The sequence below is a fragment of the Castor canadensis genome, chromosome 12 (genome assembly GCF_047511655.1).
Source record: "Castor canadensis chromosome 12, mCasCan1.hap1v2, whole genome shotgun sequence".
NCBI lineage: Eukaryota > Metazoa > Chordata > Mammalia > Rodentia > Castoridae > Castor > Castor canadensis.
Window position 1 is genome coordinate 109,760,797 of NC_133397.1, and position 17,317 is coordinate 109,778,113.

Below are 17,317 nucleotides of genomic sequence, written 5' to 3' on the forward strand. Positions count from 1 at the left end.
AACTTTTCTTGGTGCTTTTTTTTTTTCCTTAGCTGTGGAAAATTAAGTCATAAGCTAAGTCATGTGCCTGGATTCTCCCCTGGCCGGCATCAGTATTCACCCGCTAAGGAAAGAGATGACTGCAGAACCCAGGGGACCCCAGCTCGTTCCTGTGCACAGGTGCTCTCCGCCCTGCCAAACCTAGCGAAGGGTTTTCTCAGAGGAGCAAGTCCTTTCTTACCTGGGTGTGCATGCTAAAAACCTGTACTTTCATGGTTTTCAAACAGTATGAACAGTCAGCAGACTAAAGACTGTGTGCGTTACAGTAACACAAGTGCGGTGTTTTAAGTTAGGAAATTTCTTCTGGGCACTTCTGTGACAGTTACATTTACTGGAATAATCTCTAGGGTAACTGGAAGATGCCCGAAGCATGAAGCAAATATCTTTTATTGGAAAAATGCACACTTAGTACTTTTCTATTATAGTCTATGGAATTGGAGGTTTCTCTATCAAAGAGGGACCAGCCTATTTTAGGTTGAATCCAAATAAAAGAACTTTACTGGAGATTTGTTTCTAAGCTTTTTTTTGTGGTTAAAGAAAAAAACCTTTTCAGGCGTGAATTTCCATTCAGTTGTGGAGAAATTTTTAATTAGCTTATGATTTTGAGTTAATCCTAATAGTTATAATTGCTGGTGAGTTATGCATACAGTATGCCAAGTAATTCAGCATAAGAAACTTCAGTATATGTCACTCATCCTCGTCTACCATGTAGCCCACCATACAGCGCGAAGAGTTTATTCATTGTGTAGTTTCATGTATCTAACTCTCTGTAGTTTCAGGTTCTCAGTGTCTGAAATTGGCCAAGCCATGCCTTTGATGTAGGTTTTTTTATCATTCCCTGTTACACATGTGCACATACGTATGTTAAAACTACAGAATTGTTGTTCATTATGCTACCTGCTTTGAAGAATCTCTTGAGGCAGATTGAAAATCTGAACATTTTTAATGTGAAGATTTTGTGGAACTTGGTTATTATGTATGAAATGTGCTCATTTAAGATCACTATGCTTAATATTTAAAAATCATTCCTGCCAGACATAAACTTCTCATGAGTTCAGGGACCGAGGTCAGATCCTTTTGGGTTTGAATTCTTGGCATTCCTACTTAGCTTGAGAACCTGGGACAAGTTCACCTCTTTCCATCTCAATTTCCTCCCCTGGTAAATAGGGACAGTGACTATGTAATAGGGTTGTTAGTGTTAAGTGAGAGTGTCCTGTGAGGTACGGAGCACAGACTGAGCTTCTGTTTTAGATGTGGCTGTTCTCTCCCCCACACCCAATCTACTCTCCTCAAAAAGGTGATGTCTTTTCTGATAAGTCCCATCATGTAGAATCCATGAATGGTTTCCTCTCTTTTTGAAGATAAATCCAAATTATTTTAGTGGACAATGTAGGCCTGCTCTATTGAGAAATACTTTGAATCTTTATTACATGTAAAAGATACTTTTGCTGGGTATAAATATTCTGTTTAAAAATAGAGTTGCTCCACTGCATTGTTTCTGACCAGAAGTCTGCTTCATTTTCATTTTTATCTTTGTTCTTCTGTATCTGATATATTTTTTTTCCTCCTAAACTTTGGATGCTCTTAAGATTTTATCTTTCCCATTGAATTTGTGCAATTTAATTATATATTGGTATAGTTTTCTTTTTTGTGCTTGGGTTTCTTGGACCTACTGAATCTATGGCTTATAGTTTTCATATCATTTTTATACCATCTTGTATTTTCACATGACTTAATTGGAAAAATTTTGGCATTTCTTAAAATGATTTTTCTATACCCCCCTCCTTCTGGGACTCAGGTTTATGTATACATGAGGCTGCTTGCAGCTGCCCCTCAGCTCATGTTTTTCCAATCTTTTTCATTTGTATGGCTTCTTTTGCCCCACCTGCAAGTTCTCTAACCCATTCTTCTGCACTAATTTGGTAATCTCATCCCATTGTTTGTTTTTGTCTCACTATGTAGCCCAAGTGGGCCTCAAACTCTTTTATCCTCCTGCCTCAGCCTCCTGAGTGATGGGATTAAGGTAAATACCACCATGCCTCACTCTATCTAAAATAATTTTTTAATCTGTGAAAGCTGGATTTGGTCTTTTAAAAATTTATCTTCCACATCTCTCCTTAACACACTTAATTTTTGTCTACCTTTTTTCATGTAACCTATTTATAATCAAAATATAAACAAGGATATTAAAACAGCTTTCTGGGTCATTTTGGGATTTGTTTTTATTGAGTGAGTTTTCATTTGGGGTCATGTTTCCTTTTTTTACATTCTCAGTAATTTGTTATTGGCTGAGAACTTTACATGGTTGGTTAGTGGGTTTTGAGTGTATGGATGCATTCTTTTTGTAATCTTTTAAATGTTGAGCTTTAGTTTGGAATAGAGTTCCTTAGAATGTTTGATTATTTCAAAGCTTGCTTTTAAACTTGGTAGGTGAGCCAGAGGAGTTTGTTTTTGGGTTATTTTTCTTTCTTTCTTTTTTTCTGTGGCTCCGTAAGACTGGGCTACCTGCTTGCTAGACAAGTGTTCTACCACTTGAGCCATGCTCCTAGCCGTCGGGTTACTTTTCTCTGCTGAGCAGCACCTGTGTGCTGTGTGTGATCTTCTGGTCATTACTAAGGTTTCTACTTTGGGAACATGAGCCATTCCCAGACCTTGTGAACTTCAGCAGTTTTTCTACCTGCTGCTTTGTGGTGGCTCTTTGCCTGTTCTGGGGTGCTTGCTCATTTGCTCTGTGCAGCTGCAGACTCTGTGGTACTCTTTCCTGAAAACCTGAGCCAGCTTCACTGGCTCAGCTGCCTTCTCAACTTGGCAAGACTAGTTGGTTGGGTTCTCAGTTTCGACTCTGCAGTCTAGAAGCTGCCAGTGGGCAGTTATGGGGCTCAACTTATTTAATTCCATTATCCTGTGATGCCTTTGTTCAGAACCAAACATCCAGTTCCCATTCTTAGCTTTGTTAAATTGGGTGAGCAAATGTTTTCCCAGACCACCCAGTTGCTGAAACCAAAGGCTCTGTATCCAGTCCACCACCAAGTCCGTCAGCTCCACATTCTCATTGCTCCAGGTAAAGCTGGCTTCTTTTGCCTGGGCTGTGACGCTCCCTTGTCAGTTTTCTTTGCTGCCGATGACAGCCAGTTCTCCAGAGCCATGTGAATGGGCTGAAAATTTGGAAAGGACACTTCCATTGTCCTAGATGTCCAGGGCCGCCTCCTTCCTTTGTGGCTACTTCAGCTTCTGGCTTTACCTCCCACCTCCATTCCTCTCCTTCGCCGTGTCCGCCCATCACATGAAGCTTTTGTGTGTGTGTTGGAAACGTTTATTTCTTTATTATAATTTTTTATGAGGAGATATTCGTCATACAGGGGGAGGATTCATAGTGACAATTCTGATTAGGCTTACACTGTACATTGGTTACGTCGCCCCCACTGTCTCTCCCCACCCTCACACACAGCTCTCAGAGCAGTTCTGTGCAAGCTGCCTTCTTCTGCCTGGAATACATTTCCTTAACTTCACCCCAGTCTGGCTGCTGCTTCCCTCAGCTCTCAGCAACTTCTCTGATGAACCTAGTTATTCATCAGTTTTATCCTGTCAGTTTCTTCTTCAAATTTTTTACCTACTTGTGTGCTTCCTTCCCACAAGAATGTAAAAGGACTGTTGTTCTTCCCTGGGCTCAGGATGGTCAGCACCAAAGCAGATGCTCAGTAAACAGACATAGCAGAAGAATCATGAACAGACCTCATGCCCAGTACCATCCACGCAATTTTTTTCTGTAAGGACAGAAGAGTTGTTATTTCCTGGTTCATCTTCCCTCAGTAGTTCATGTACCCCATACAATAAATCCTTAGTAACTCAAGCTTTTGTTTGACTCCCCAAAAAGGGATGATTTTGGTAATATTTACATTATTCAGAAATTAAGTGAAGGGTGAAATTGCTCTGGAGAGGTGATCTACAAACCTAAGTACGTAAGATTACGGCCGCGTGTACTGTAGCCACTTTGAAAAGTTGGATAGCCAAATCCTAGCCTAACTGGAGTATGGTTTTCTTGACTTTCAGAGGCAGAAAAATTCTAAATACCAGGATGTCTCACAAAGTGTAAGTTTGTGGATTTTTGTTTTTACTTCTGGTTCATTGTATGTAAGAGTTAAGTGGACCTATATGCTGTAAAAATAGCCTTATTTCCAGTGAATAGAATTCATTGTTGAAAACTTCTAGATGTTAGGTCTACATGCTCACAATGGGCCAGGTAGGTTTCACTTCCAAATACAGTAATATAGGAAGTAAGTTCACGGGTTGGGGGTGCATCTCAGTGGGAGAGCACTTGCATGATATGCATGCGAGGCTCTGTGTTCAATTCTGGCACTGCCAAAAAAAGGTAAATTCATTAAACTTTATCTAATTTATACCTGTACTGACAGTCGAGTAATTTGAAGTAATCTTTTGCTTCTTGCAGTTACTGATGTCCATGTTGAGTGATGAAACTTGAGTGTCACAAATGTGCATTAATTCTGTGCCTTTCCTGCAGAATATCCTGAGCCAGTAAGCTGTGTGAAGGTATTGCCCAAGTTAACAAATGATTGTCCTTTACTGAGGATGACTGAGCCTGTTTGTGAATTTGCTAACTGTCTGTTTAATGCAAATATTATAAAATAGACAAGTGGCCACAGGATTCTTTGTCAAAATAGAATTTAAGGCTAATTCAAAGCATTTGGCTGTTTCATAATTTATTGTCTAAGTGAAAAAGATTCAGGTTTTTCTACTTGATACCTTTTTTTTTTTTTTTTTTAAAGTTTTTCCTTTTGTGTGTGTTGCTGGGGTTTGAAATCGGCCTCACACTTGCAAGATAGGCACTGTACCACTTGAGCCATTCTGGCAGCCCTGAATACAATTCTTTACAAGCTTTCAGATTTCCTTCTTATGTTTAATGCTATTTGCATAACAACATTGAAGACACACCTGAGTTACTGGGCATCTTTTACTCTGCTAATTAATGATTATAGACGTGATGTAATAATTGTGGCATACATTAAACAACTCATCATTTTGCTGATAAAATCCTAGTAGGAACAGAAAAGAACTCCCCAAATAAACATGCATTTTACTGCTTAAAAAGCACTTTAGGCATTGGAGCATGCCTTGATGCAAAAAAATTATTCTCATGTCACATTTTGAAACTTTATACAAAGGTTCCTTAGTTCTAGGAGCACAAGATGGGCTAGGCTCCAACTTAAACACATCCTCCTGGAAGTCACTGGGTAGACTGTTAGATAATCTAATGTGAATACTTAGCTTTCTTAAAACTCAGCTCTTTACGAATAATGGACATATTAAACATAGAATTCCATTTGTCCAGGTGTTCAAAAAAGCATTTGGCTTTTTATTTCAATATGTGAATATCTTGGTTATTTCCTTTGTTAAATAGCAGGATATGCTTGTATAAAAATAAAAAAGTAAATGCTTTTCTGAGTCCAAGACTGTGAGCTAGGAACTAACCCTGTTCAGAGTTGCTTGGTCAGCAAAGATGATGGGACCGTGGTAGAAGAGCTCCATAGAAGTGCTGCAACCATCTTGTCTCCCAGTGAAATCATGTCAGACAGTATGTCTACAACAAAAGTATTTTGCTGCCACTCCACAGCCTCGGCCTGGAAACAAGAGGGCTGGGTTTGTTTTTTGTTTGTTTTTTTTTTGGTGTGAGTTCATGTAATAGTAGGTAGGAATTTTTGTCCTCCAGAGTAGATTGTAGGCATTGCTCATACTGAGAGTTAAATGAACCTGTCTAAACACTTCATTCTAAAGCAAATTTAAAAGTAAATAAAACATTTAATAATAATAGGAACTGCCAGTCTGAAGAAATAAAGAGTTTTATGACCTGGACTTCCACTCTAGATCCATACAAATGCTAGTAACCAAAGTCCAGGAAGACAGTTTTCTTGCCCTCACAGTGTAAGAAAGGTATTTTTAGTAGCAAGTTATTAATGCAAAACTATTTACAATGAAAGGTGAAAAGTAGGTATAATGTTATTTAATTCAAATTCCACATATGGATGAAAGTTTCACTGTACAGGTAAGGTCATGTTACAAGAATCTTTCTGATTGTAGGGTTATGTGGAGACACAAAAATCTATCCAAGGACTCAGGTCATGATGGGAACTAGCTCCACAAACAGAAAGCAACATTAAACAAAGCAGAGTCAAAGAAATACAGGCCAGGAACTGTTTTTGTTTTTTTTTAATATCTATATAAAAAATAACGAGCGATTTACAGATCTCTCTAATCAGAACCTCAAGTGTATATATAAAGGTACTGTACATATATAAACATTTACAACCAGCACATCCATATCGTGCTCAGCATTCCAAGGCCACACTGCTAAGTCAGTATAGAATCGGTACAGTGACAGGTTATTTAGAAAGGAAGAGCCACATGAGACTAACATATGACATCCAAGTTATGTCACAGTTAACAATTAAAATAGGATTTGCATCACTAATTGTGGACTATTGGGAAAAGAAATCATTTCTGTGACACTAAGTTCTCAGTATTTTCTCAAGCCTCCTAATTTTGCTTTACTCAACGCAGTTATGGTAGGTGGATAGATACAGCTCTGGAGGAGAGGGGATCTCAAAAGCCTCACTCTGGGAAGCACGTGGCATCTACAGAGCTGACACAGTTGTTACATAGGCAGACTCGCAGAGGGAAGGAGCTGGATGTGTGTTTCACAGGATGAACCAAGGGTAACAGACCAAGTGTGTTCGAATGCTCCATGATTGAGAGTTTCATTCTGAGAATGGGCCGTATTTATAGATGCTACTGAATGCTGCTGGAGTCTGAAAACCTGCATCTTCTTTGAGGTTAAAAACTACCTCCAACTTCCAGCAAACATTTTAGACTCTTAGAAAAGGACTCTGAAAAGTTGTGTAAGCTTAGCAGATATTTGGTCTCCCTTTGTTTTTAAATAAGAAAGTTGATGTAGCTAAAAGTTAAAGCTAAGATCCAGCATGTATAGTCTGCCTACTTTGTCCTGCCTCATGGGCAGACCCGACACGGGTTCTGCTTCTGAACATCTGTGGTTGTCCACATCTGCCAGATGTGAGGAGCGGGAGCCTGAGCCTGGCATGGAGCTGGGAGACTGTTGTCATGATTATGTCCCTCACACTATCTGGATAATAATCTAACTCTTGGAATATGTATTGAAGACTAATGACTTTAGTAGCAGATACAAGTAAAATATCCAGAAATAGTAGTTATTCTTCAAAAAGCAATAAGCAGTACTTCTGCATGCTTCCTGGTGGCCTTGATGAGAAAGGGAAACCTGAGAAGTTCTACACGTCAGGTTGGGTAACACAGCAGGAGGTGAACTTTATTACTTAGAGTATTTTCTTATTTTGAACATTCAGTTGGAAGGAATATCTTCAATAGTTATTGAAACACCTATTCAGCCAAATTAAAAAAAGCCTTAAGAAAGCATCAACATATGCAGTTTTTTGCTTTAAAGTGGTGACGTTCTGGAGTTTTCCACTAGGTACCATCAGTGGTGTTAGAAGAGGCAACCGCTGTCTCTAGTGAGGAGCTAAAGATCACTCCTGCAGGACTCAGATGCTGCTCTTTGTAAACATGCAACATGCTATCTAGAACATCAGCTTCCAAGCTAATCCTGACTTTATCCCCGTGGAAAGACCTGAATGAGCAGGGTGAAACACACGAGACAGTAGATGACTCGGCACACAACAAAGTGAGTTGTGACATGTCATATTTGGATGTTCATGGAGACAAGTCAGCTGGGCAGCCTGAGCAGGGCATGTCAGATGGCGCACGGATGTAGCTCCTTTCTGAGGTGAGGGAGGGCGGCCAGGGACAGCGGCTCTGAGCAGTCCTACAGGCCTTAGGCCCTTGTGCAGTGTAGGTAACTTGGTGCTCAAATTAAAATGTACTAGGTGTTCCAGAATTTCTGAAAAAAAGACATTTTATTTTGAAAATGCTGCTTTTAGTAAGAAAAGAATGCAACTTGTTTTTCTTTGTTTTATACTAAAGGTCACAGCTGTTTCTCAGCCATGCCAGTAGTGCCTGGGACTTTATTTGCACTCGGCACCTTCCAGGGCCCTGGAGTTATTGTTTTCTTAACTGGAGGGCTACTTTCAGGTTTGAGCTCCTTCCCTTTGTGATCCTCTGTTTTATTTGAGGCCATCCTCTCTTCAGGTTCCTGCCTCAGCTTCTTTTCTGTCAGCTGGCCATTTTCTTCTGTTTTATCTTTACTAGAACTTGTTTCTCTGCTGTTTGTCTTCTTTCCCTTTTCACTTTCAGATATTGCCCTACTAGCAATGCTGGTGGTCTTTTTGGGTGGAAGAGACTTTTCTTCCATCTTCTTGCTCTTTTTCTCTGGAGACCTTGTTTTGTTTTTTCCCAGCTGACTCTGCTTCAGATCTTTCCTGATGGCACCGGGTTTTTCTTTCCCATCTGAGAGCTCTTCAGCATTGTCGCTGGTGCAGCCTGTTGCCCTTCGACTCTCACCCTCAAAGAATCTGGCTTCAGCACTGGACGGGTCTTTGCCTCCTTCAATTTTTTGCTGTTTCTTTGGACTAGAAGACCGACCTCTGCTTTTTCTGCAGTGATCTTGTCCGGAACTTGCCCTGGTGTTAATCTGACTTTTATTCCCCCCTTTCCTTGGGCTGAGTGATCGATCTCTGGGTCTTCCCTTGGGGTCATCTTTTAGAGGACTGGGCATCTTTTCCAAATGTTCTTCTGAATATCGGTTAGCTGACTTTTTGGGACTAGCAGATCTATCTCTTCGTGAGACACCATTTTCTTCTTTCAGTAGATTTCTCTTGTCACTGTGCCCAGGGCCACTGGGTGGACCCTTCTTGTTCACATTTTTCTGGAGAAGAGACTGATTTTCATTTAAAGTGCTTTTCCTTTGAGGTACAGGGTCCTTTAGGTCCACTCTCTCACATGGCTGAGCTCTCACTGGAGCTTCTTCAGTCATTGGCCCACAAGAGTCCTCAAACGCAGAAGCAGAATGTGAAGGTGGGGGGTATGGCGGCTGTTCATCATAAATCACACTGGAAGATGGGGGGTTACTAGTGTCCCAGTTACCTGGAAAGCGAGTCAAGTGGGATGTCATTACATCTTAGCACTATAGGGCCGCACATATCAAGTTTTGAATATTGACAGCCAACTGAGATGGACTGACTGCTTATATAGCCCAGGGACAAGTGCGTTACCCACTTTACATATGCTTATGTATCTCTCTGTGAAGGCAGATGGGTACAGACATCTGCTCACACATGAAGGGTAGATTGTTTACATACATAACACTTCATTTTCCCAATTATGTATAATTAGTGAGATAATACATGATCTGTAGATTATTTGTAAAGCCAAATCAGAGAAATTGGACCAAACTCACTGGTCCAAGAAGCTTATTAATTAAGATGTTAATAACTTAAAGATATGCCAGAATCACTAGTAAGAGATCAAATGAGGTTTAAGGGCATTTGTAAATAATTTTCTTGCATTAAGCTACCAAATTTAACGTCAAAAGGAGACTGAAAAGTGCAGAAGATAGGAACAGATGTATTTAATAGCATCATATTTAATTAAAAAGAAAACAAAAGAAGGAAGTGATTTATAAGACATGCAAATTTACCAAGTCTTTTTAAGGAAAGACCAAGAAAAGCCCTGAAAGCCTTAATGTTGCTCAGGTTTCACGTAGGAGCACAGACCGGAAGGAGCCAAACCTAAAGAAGGAAGAGAAAAAGCCTAGGACTATGTGAAAAAAAATCAGCTCAGTTAGCAAAGATGTCACTGGGAATGGATGGTTTACAAGCAGACGGTGGAAGACAACAGAGAATCAAGGTTGGAAGGGGGCTGTAGGAGGATGTCTACATTCATCCTATGAAAGCTTTGACGGGCCACGGGGACAAGCTCTATGTGGGATGGCACTGCCTTGGCTTCTGTCATCATGCACTCAAACAATAATTAGTTCAAAAACAAATCAAGGAAGTTTAAGATTAGTACAGGAGTACAGACACGGTCTCAGGCCCAACTCTGTGTCTCCAGGTAGGGCTAGGGCAATTTGTTTTTGACAAGTGACCAGAATTAGTTCTTATGGTGTTTACTCATTATTAGACAAACATATCTTGCTTTAAGGAAATAAATAACCTCTGTTGGAAATGTGTAATTAGTCAAGGAAAGGAGAAAATGAAGATGTTTATCATGACATTAAAATGTCTGCCTCTAATGTCCTTGTCTCTGACAGGCACATTTCTCAACAGATCACCATACGCTTCCAGATGAAATAAATTTAAAACAGATTTTACCCCAGCTAATGCCCTGCCTGAAGTCACTTGTTCTGTAATGCTCTGCTTTTGATGGTTGTGTTCACCTCTGAATTAGCAGTGAATATCTGCCCCCTCCAGACAGACACCTCTGCTCCCCTCCCTAACACATCAGTGTTTTAGCTATTTCACTTACCGTGGTCAGGTATCAAGCCAGTTCCTGGTCTCAAAAGAAGAAGAACTTTATTTCCGCCGGCCTGAATGAGCTCAATAGCGCGAGTGTGTGTGATGCCTTGGGTAGGTTCCCCATTGATTTCAACGATTTGGTCACCAACCTAGATGGGAACATTCAGATTCACATGAAAGCACACATCCTCCTTCAGTTCTGCCCTTCATCCTTGCTTAGTGACACACTTTCATTTGTAAAATGTTTCACCTGTGTACAGTGCTTCATGTGGTAATGTGTGGACAGAGGGCAGCAATAGGAAGAGACAATGCCTGGTTTTATTTACTCTATGAAAGTTTATATGGGAAAGTTTTAGATAGCTAACAGCCAGTATCTGGGCATCAAGAATCAAATTTCTAAGTTTTCCATAGCATGCAGAAGGCCCTTCGTTTGATCCTCAAGCACCTCAGAAAAGAAAAAAATTCTAAGTTTTCTACAAAGTGTTAAAGCAGTATAGAAGAGGTGAAGTTTCTGTAGCAATCCAGATTTATACCATATCTGAATGACTTGAGTTGGATCTTGACTTAACGTCCTAAAGCCTGGACAGGTGGCTTCTCATCCCAGAAGACTTTCCTGCAAGAGCTGCCTGTCCTCATGCCTTCACTGTCCTCCACATATACGAGGCCTTAGCCAAATGGTGTATTTAGAGATCAAAATTAAAGAAATGAAGCTTGGAGAATAGATAATTGAACAGTTATTTAACGTATTTAAAACCAGTTACTGGAGAGGGTGAAGGAGTGTGAGTATGGTCAAAGTATTTTAAACACATACAGGAAAATAGTAGAGTGAAATCTGCTAACATTATTTAAAAAGGGGTAGGGAGGAAAAGAAAGTAATAGAGAGGTGAATTTGGTCACAGCACATGCATGTAGTAGAAATAGCACAATGAAATCCTTTTGTACAATTTATGTATCTATCTAAAAATTGTAAAAAAACAATTATTGGCTTATACTTAATGATTTTAATGTAAAATCATCTCACTGGGAAAAAATAGAACGAAGTCTAAGAATAAGAGGACTGTCATTGCTATTTATTAGAAATGTCTAAAAGAGAAAAGGAAAGTAAGGAAAAGTCAAGTCTGATTTTTGTGAATGACTGGATTTGAGAATGTGGTAAATTTAACATTTATTTCAAGGTGACATGTCACTGAAGGACATTGGCTTCCAAGAAGAACTAAACAATGGGAAGTTACTGCAATTCCAAGAAGCAAATCTTCCAAATATTTATAATGTTACAATCCAGAAGTGACCTAACAGAGGGACTCAGTGGTTTTTGGCAAAGGCCAGTGCGACACCTCTACCTATAGGAGAGGTCTCACTGGTTAATGAGGAGACTAGTATCTATCTCCCGAGTTTGTTGGGGATTCCATGCGATAAAACACGACTGCACACCACCCACAGATAATGCTATTTTTCAAGTTATACCCCATTGCATACAAAACCTTTCAAATAAATCATGAAAGGGAAGACTTTCCTGTTGCATATTTGTGAAAATTTTAAAAAGAGATGCCTCACTCTTGAAGGAACAGAGCTAGTGGGTGCTGGAAACAAGACCAATGGGTTTAACACCACTATGGTTTCAATGCCCTCCCCTGCCCCTGAATTTCAGGTATTAGAAACTTACTTTTCAAAGTCATGTGGTTTTTTTTTTTTTTTTTTTTTTTGTGGCACTGCGCTTTACCTACCATTTGAGTCACCCTCTAGCCCTTTTGCTTTAGCTGTTTTCCAGATAGGTTCTTGCATTGCCCTTGCCTGGAGCTGGTCTTAGGCTGCAGCCACCTACATGTGGCCTCACAAGTAGCTGGGATCAACCCGTGTGCTGCCACACCCAGCTTATTAAGATGGGGAGTCACTCAATAACTGTTTATATTGGCTGTCCTAAACTGCAGTCCTCCCAGGGTGATTGGGTTATTGAGGGAGTGGCTTTGTTATAAAAGTGAACTCTTCCTGGCCTGAGCGCTGCCTCAGGACTCAGCAGAGACCCCCACTGCCGACCAGCAAGAAGGCCCTCACCAGATACATCCCCTCAACTTTGGACTTCCTAGCCTCCAAACATTAAGAAATAAATTTCCCAGTCCAACTGAAGGTGTGGTTCAGAGGTAGAGCACCTGCCTAGCAAGTGGGAGATCCTGAGTTCAACTCAATAAATAAACAAGTATCCCTGTCTGAATTATTTAGTTATGGTAACAGGGAACAGACTAAAACTGGTATATAAAATGAAAAGAACAAAAAACAACCACAGACAATAAAGATGATAACAGAAAAGAATAAGTAAAGATAACACCACCCTTTCTATCCCCTCAGTATATATAAGTGAAACCAAAGCCAAAATCTAGATTTCCCTTGACAAGTGTGGAACAACCATCTTCATAAGGAAGTGAAGATGATAAATTAGCAGATCTAGAATCCTGCTGATAATTAAAGAAATGAAAATCAGGGGACAGGGCATGGTGGCTTTCACCTGTAATCCTAGCTACATGGGAGGTAAAGGTAGGAGGATCACAGTCCAAGCTGGCTGGGCAAAAACCGTGAGACCCTACTGAATAAAAGCAGAAAGGGCGGGGCTGCCTCAGGTGGTAGAGCGCCCGCCTAGCAAGCACAGGCTCTGAATTTAAATCCCAGTGATGCAAAAAAAAAAAAAAAGCAAAAGCTAGTGTTTGAAGCATGCTTTGGGTGTATCTGTGAAACACTGAGGTAGAGCTCATTTTAATCACATTCCTTGTCTTTACAAACCTGTACATTTAAAAATTTTAGTACAAGAAATAAAATGCAAATAAAACGTGTAATTGAACAGACTTGCCACCAGGTGTCATTTTTGTTTAACTTTAGAACCAAATTGGGGTAAGGGGAGAGGACTGCTTTAAGATACATGGCAGACAGGCCCTCAGGGTTTTACATGGGGTTCTGTATGGAGCTACACAAAACTGAAGATACAAAAGCTACCTCTGAGAAGGAAGTGCCAACATTCTGCTGAAATCTTGTTACTTACACCTGTTGTTATCCCAGCTCTTTGGGAGGCTGAGATAGAAAGATGGCACAGCTCAGCTGGAGGCCAGCCTGGCCAATGTATCAAGAGCTTATCCCAAAATAAAAAACAAGAAGTAGGAAGAAAGGATAGAGAAAAGGAATATTCCTTAAAAAAAAAAAGTCACTATCTTTTTAGGCAGTCTTATAGGTTTAAAAACATCCACTAAATATATATTACAATTATAACATCTCTAACACACGGCCTGCATTGTTTTACAACCTGTTAAGAAACTACATGCCTCTCAGTGAAAGCAAATCCCAGGGACACAAGCCTGGTCTGATAGGCCATGTGACCTTAGCAGAGACATGGCCTCCCCGGGCCTCAATTTTAATCTGTAGATGGGCATAGCCTCCTTCCCCACAGACACAGACACTTGGGCAATGCAATGAAAATACATGTTGCCTGGAAGGCAGCAGACTCTCAGTATGTTCTAGATCTGATCCAATTCTCAACACATCTCTAAATCTTAGGCGCATTCCCTTCACTGAGCCCTTCGCCAGCCTTGTGGACCAGCTTATGGCTCAACCTAAGGATCCCTCCTGACAAGTTCACATTTTCTTGTTTCCTCAGTTTTACGAGTACACAGCTGCTACTTACTTCATACAGCCCTAGTCCTGTCTGCTTGGTAATAAGTGCTGGAAACTAACATATTTAAAAAAATTCCCTCAGTATCTTGCATAATTCTACCCATTTTACTCCTGACAAGCATCTGTGGAGCACACACTGAATAGTAAGGCTGTCTGCTGAGACACTGGAATAATAGGCACAGGACACAAAGTTCAGCAGCCATCTGTGAGAAAGTACAGTGGAGAGGGCGTTGGAGAAGGCAGTAGGGACCTCCTGGGGACCAGCGCTCTTCCCATGTGTGCAGTGAGCGTTACCTGCAGAGCTTTCATTGTCCTCACCAGGTCAGGACTGATAGGTTAGCAGTCAGAAAACTGAAAGCTCATAGATGTGCTTCCAATCCAGAGCAGACCTGGGCCCAACCGTTAACAGCCTATTACTTTTTGTTCTCAAGTAGTTTGTTTTTGAAATAAAAGGTGATTTAGTCACAGGATTGTAGAGTTTCTGCTGATCTGTAGAGAATGACATGTTTTAGAACCAGACATCATCTGCTTTAAGGCCTGTTTACCTTTTATTTGTATGGTGAAATTAGTGGATCTGAGGGTTATATTTGGAACCACTGTTTAAAAATTACTTATATCTGAATTTCTCATTTAATTGAATTTTTGTGACACTATATACAATGGGAGATTAAAAGAAAAACAGATCTAAAGTGCCCTGGTAGGGTGGGGGCAAACAGGAGCAAGTGCCATCCTCCACACATTAGTCAGAGAGGCTGCTGCAGGCTGCACAAGCTTCAGGATGGTGGAATGGGGGTTCACTCTGTCCTTTCTGACTTCTGAACCCACATTCTCTGCAATGTAGTGAACTGTGTGAGGAAGAGAACTGAGACCAGATCGGCGGCTCTTGGCTTGCTGCTCCAATGGCATCTGGCCATCAGTCCTGCTCCCGGTCACAAATGCTCTGGCCCTGGTCCTGGGCTCTGCACGCTCCCGCTTCGTGTTTTCATGAAGTTTTCTGGCTCGCTAAATACAGGCCTTCGTTCTGCCCCTGCCTGCTGCCCTCTAAATCTACATGAGAGACCTCATCTTCCACAAGAGCTTCACTCATCACCTCTGTCTTGGTTGTGTCACTGCTAGGTCTGCCAAACACTGCAAACACTGACACCTGCTTAGCGGTTCCTGCACCTCAACAAGTCCAAAACTCATCGTACCACCTGTCTGCCGCAATCCTCCCGCCTCGGCCTCCCTGTGGCTCTCCCTAGTAAGGCAAGGCAGGGTCCAAACCACCCTCTGCTCCTCCTTCCCCTTCAGCTGTCCCCACTGAGCAAACACCAGTCATCTATGTTGGTCCTTCACTGACTGGTGATCTCATCCACAGCTCTCATCTTCCATCCAAAGGGCTCACTCAGGTCATGCTGCCACCACTGTCACCACAGGCGTGCACACTAGCCTCTTGAACCCCTTCCACTGCTCCTAGTGCTGCTCTGAAGGAATCTCTAGTGACATCCATTGCTAGCACCTCCATGCTGGGGCCACCCTCCTTTCATGTTGTCATTTCCTTCTCCTTCCCAGACACTTTCTAAGTAAACTCTAGGCAAACTTGGCCACATGAAGGGCCCATACTTGCCCCACTGCTCATTTCTGCAGCCTGAGTTCTTTCTCTGCTCAGTCTCTATGGAAATCCTACTCAGCTTCCAATGTCACCCATTTTGTGACATCTTTTCTGATCACCTTTCTGGACATGTGCACCTAGCTTATCGTTTGAGGAAGGGTGGTATCTTATTTGTGCTGGGTTGCCTCTTTCCCCAACTCAGAGCACCCGGTATAAAGCCTGGTCAGTGTGAACGCTCAAACCTGTTTATAACATGAGTGATGGCGGTGAAGCAGTGATGTGGAAATGACAGAACTGGGATCTCCAAGAAGCTTCTTCTAATCTTTAGGAGACCCAACATTCATTTGCCTTCCTACTTGGTTTATTTACTTAAAAGTCTGAGTAAAAGAAAAGAAAGAAGTTCCATTTCCCTGATATCTCCTGGTGGTAGAGGGAGGAAATCTGAAGTGCTCCCGGGTCGTGAGGGGAAGGTGATCTAGAACTTAATAGTCTTTAGTGCATAACTTGCCTGATCACCAATGAGTCAGCTATTTTATAGATATTGAGGGTGGCAGTTGGCTTCTGTACAAGAACCACTTTAACATTCAGACAAGGAGGAAAATGCAGCTCTACAAGCAGTTTAGACTGAGGTATGGCTCTGCTGTTTCAGAGATGACAGATATGATGGAATGTCACTGATGTGAGCTCTAGTCCCTCCAACGACAAATTCTGGGCAAGTCAGGATTTTCCACCTCCATAACCTCTGTAGGCATATATGGCAGGAAAAAACCCCCCTGGGCTTAGAGTTTCTTGAAAGAAATTGAAGATTCTGTTTTATTCTGACTTTCTCAAGACTTTTAATAAGATAGAAGTATATTTGATTAATCCATTTGCCCTAAAAGCTGACTATACAAGTAAAAAATGAGTTTTCTTACATGCAAAGTCAAGAAGGTCAAAGCAGCTTAACTGTGCTGTGGTGGTACTGCAACTGAAGAGAACCAGAAAACCACAGCAACAGGCTTGTGGCCTTTAGGCTTTAGTGACAGAAAATCCTGCTTCTAGATTCAAGAGGCTTCTGCATCCCCTTTAAATCAATTAGGTTTAGAAGTTTCCAGTCTAGAGCCAGAAGCAAAGGCTGCAGACAGAGGCCAACTCACATGAATTCTGCCGTCTTTGATGGCAGGGCCGTCCTCAGCAAGACGAAGGATGAACAGCCCCATGTTGTACTCCTTGCCCCCTCGGAGGCTGAACCCAAAGCCCCGGGGGCCTCTCTCCAGCTCTACTGGGTAACAGCCGAGGCTCTGGAGAGAAAGAAGTATAAGAATCAAGTTCCTGTGCACTGCTTTATTTATGTCTTGAAGAAAGACTGCCTTTACAGCTGGGAGAAATGGTTTACACTCTGATATGCATCGCCACATCATCAAGAAGGAAGGCACGTTGTGGGTGGAGCACTACTTAATTTTATAAGCACAGCCTAAATTCATCTGGAGACTGTATGTCTTCTCTTCTAGTTGGTTAATGTGCAAGAGAACAATCAGAGAAGAGAATTTAGAAAGTGCTTCCTTTGAGTAGACTTACTAATTTTCCTGAAAAACAAGCA

The 17,317-nt window shown here is 41.3% G+C and overlaps 2 protein-coding genes across 9 annotated transcripts in view; one reads left to right on the forward strand and one right to left on the reverse strand.

Annotated features, from left to right (window-relative positions):
- Phtf1 (putative homeodomain transcription factor 1) overlaps window positions 1-4,642 on the forward strand; it is a 39,208-nt gene extending 34,566 nt beyond the window's left edge. For 5 of the 6 annotated variants that reach the window (XM_020166354.2, XM_074050721.1, XM_074050720.1 and 2 more), the window contains one exon: window positions 33-543. In XM_020166354.2, coding sequence (XP_020021943.2) covers window positions 33-53 — 21 coding nt within the window. In that variant the 3' untranslated portion in view covers window positions 54-543. Of the gene's footprint in view, window positions 1-32; window positions 544-4,089; window positions 4,129-4,486 lie in introns of those variants that run through there. The other variant, XR_002212551.2, reaches the window with a different exon arrangement.
- A 1,680-nt stretch (window positions 4,643-6,322) lies between these two features.
- Magi3 (membrane associated guanylate kinase, WW and PDZ domain containing 3) overlaps window positions 6,323-17,317 on the reverse strand; it is a 214,301-nt gene continuing 203,306 nt past the window's right edge. Inside the window, exons 19-22 of one of the 3 annotated variants that reach the window (XM_074050718.1) lie at window positions 16,875-17,018; window positions 10,504-10,642; window positions 9,677-9,767; window positions 8,986-9,123 (exon numbers count right to left, since the gene is read on the reverse strand). In XM_074050718.1, coding sequence (XP_073906819.1) covers window positions 9,718-9,767; window positions 10,504-10,642; window positions 16,875-17,018 — 333 coding nt within the window. In that variant the 3' untranslated portion in view covers window positions 8,986-9,123; window positions 9,677-9,717. Of the gene's footprint in view, window positions 9,124-9,676; window positions 9,768-10,503; window positions 10,643-16,874; window positions 17,019-17,317 lie in introns of all 3 variants that reach the window. The other 2 variants (XM_020166348.2, XM_074050717.1) reach the window with 2 other exon arrangements.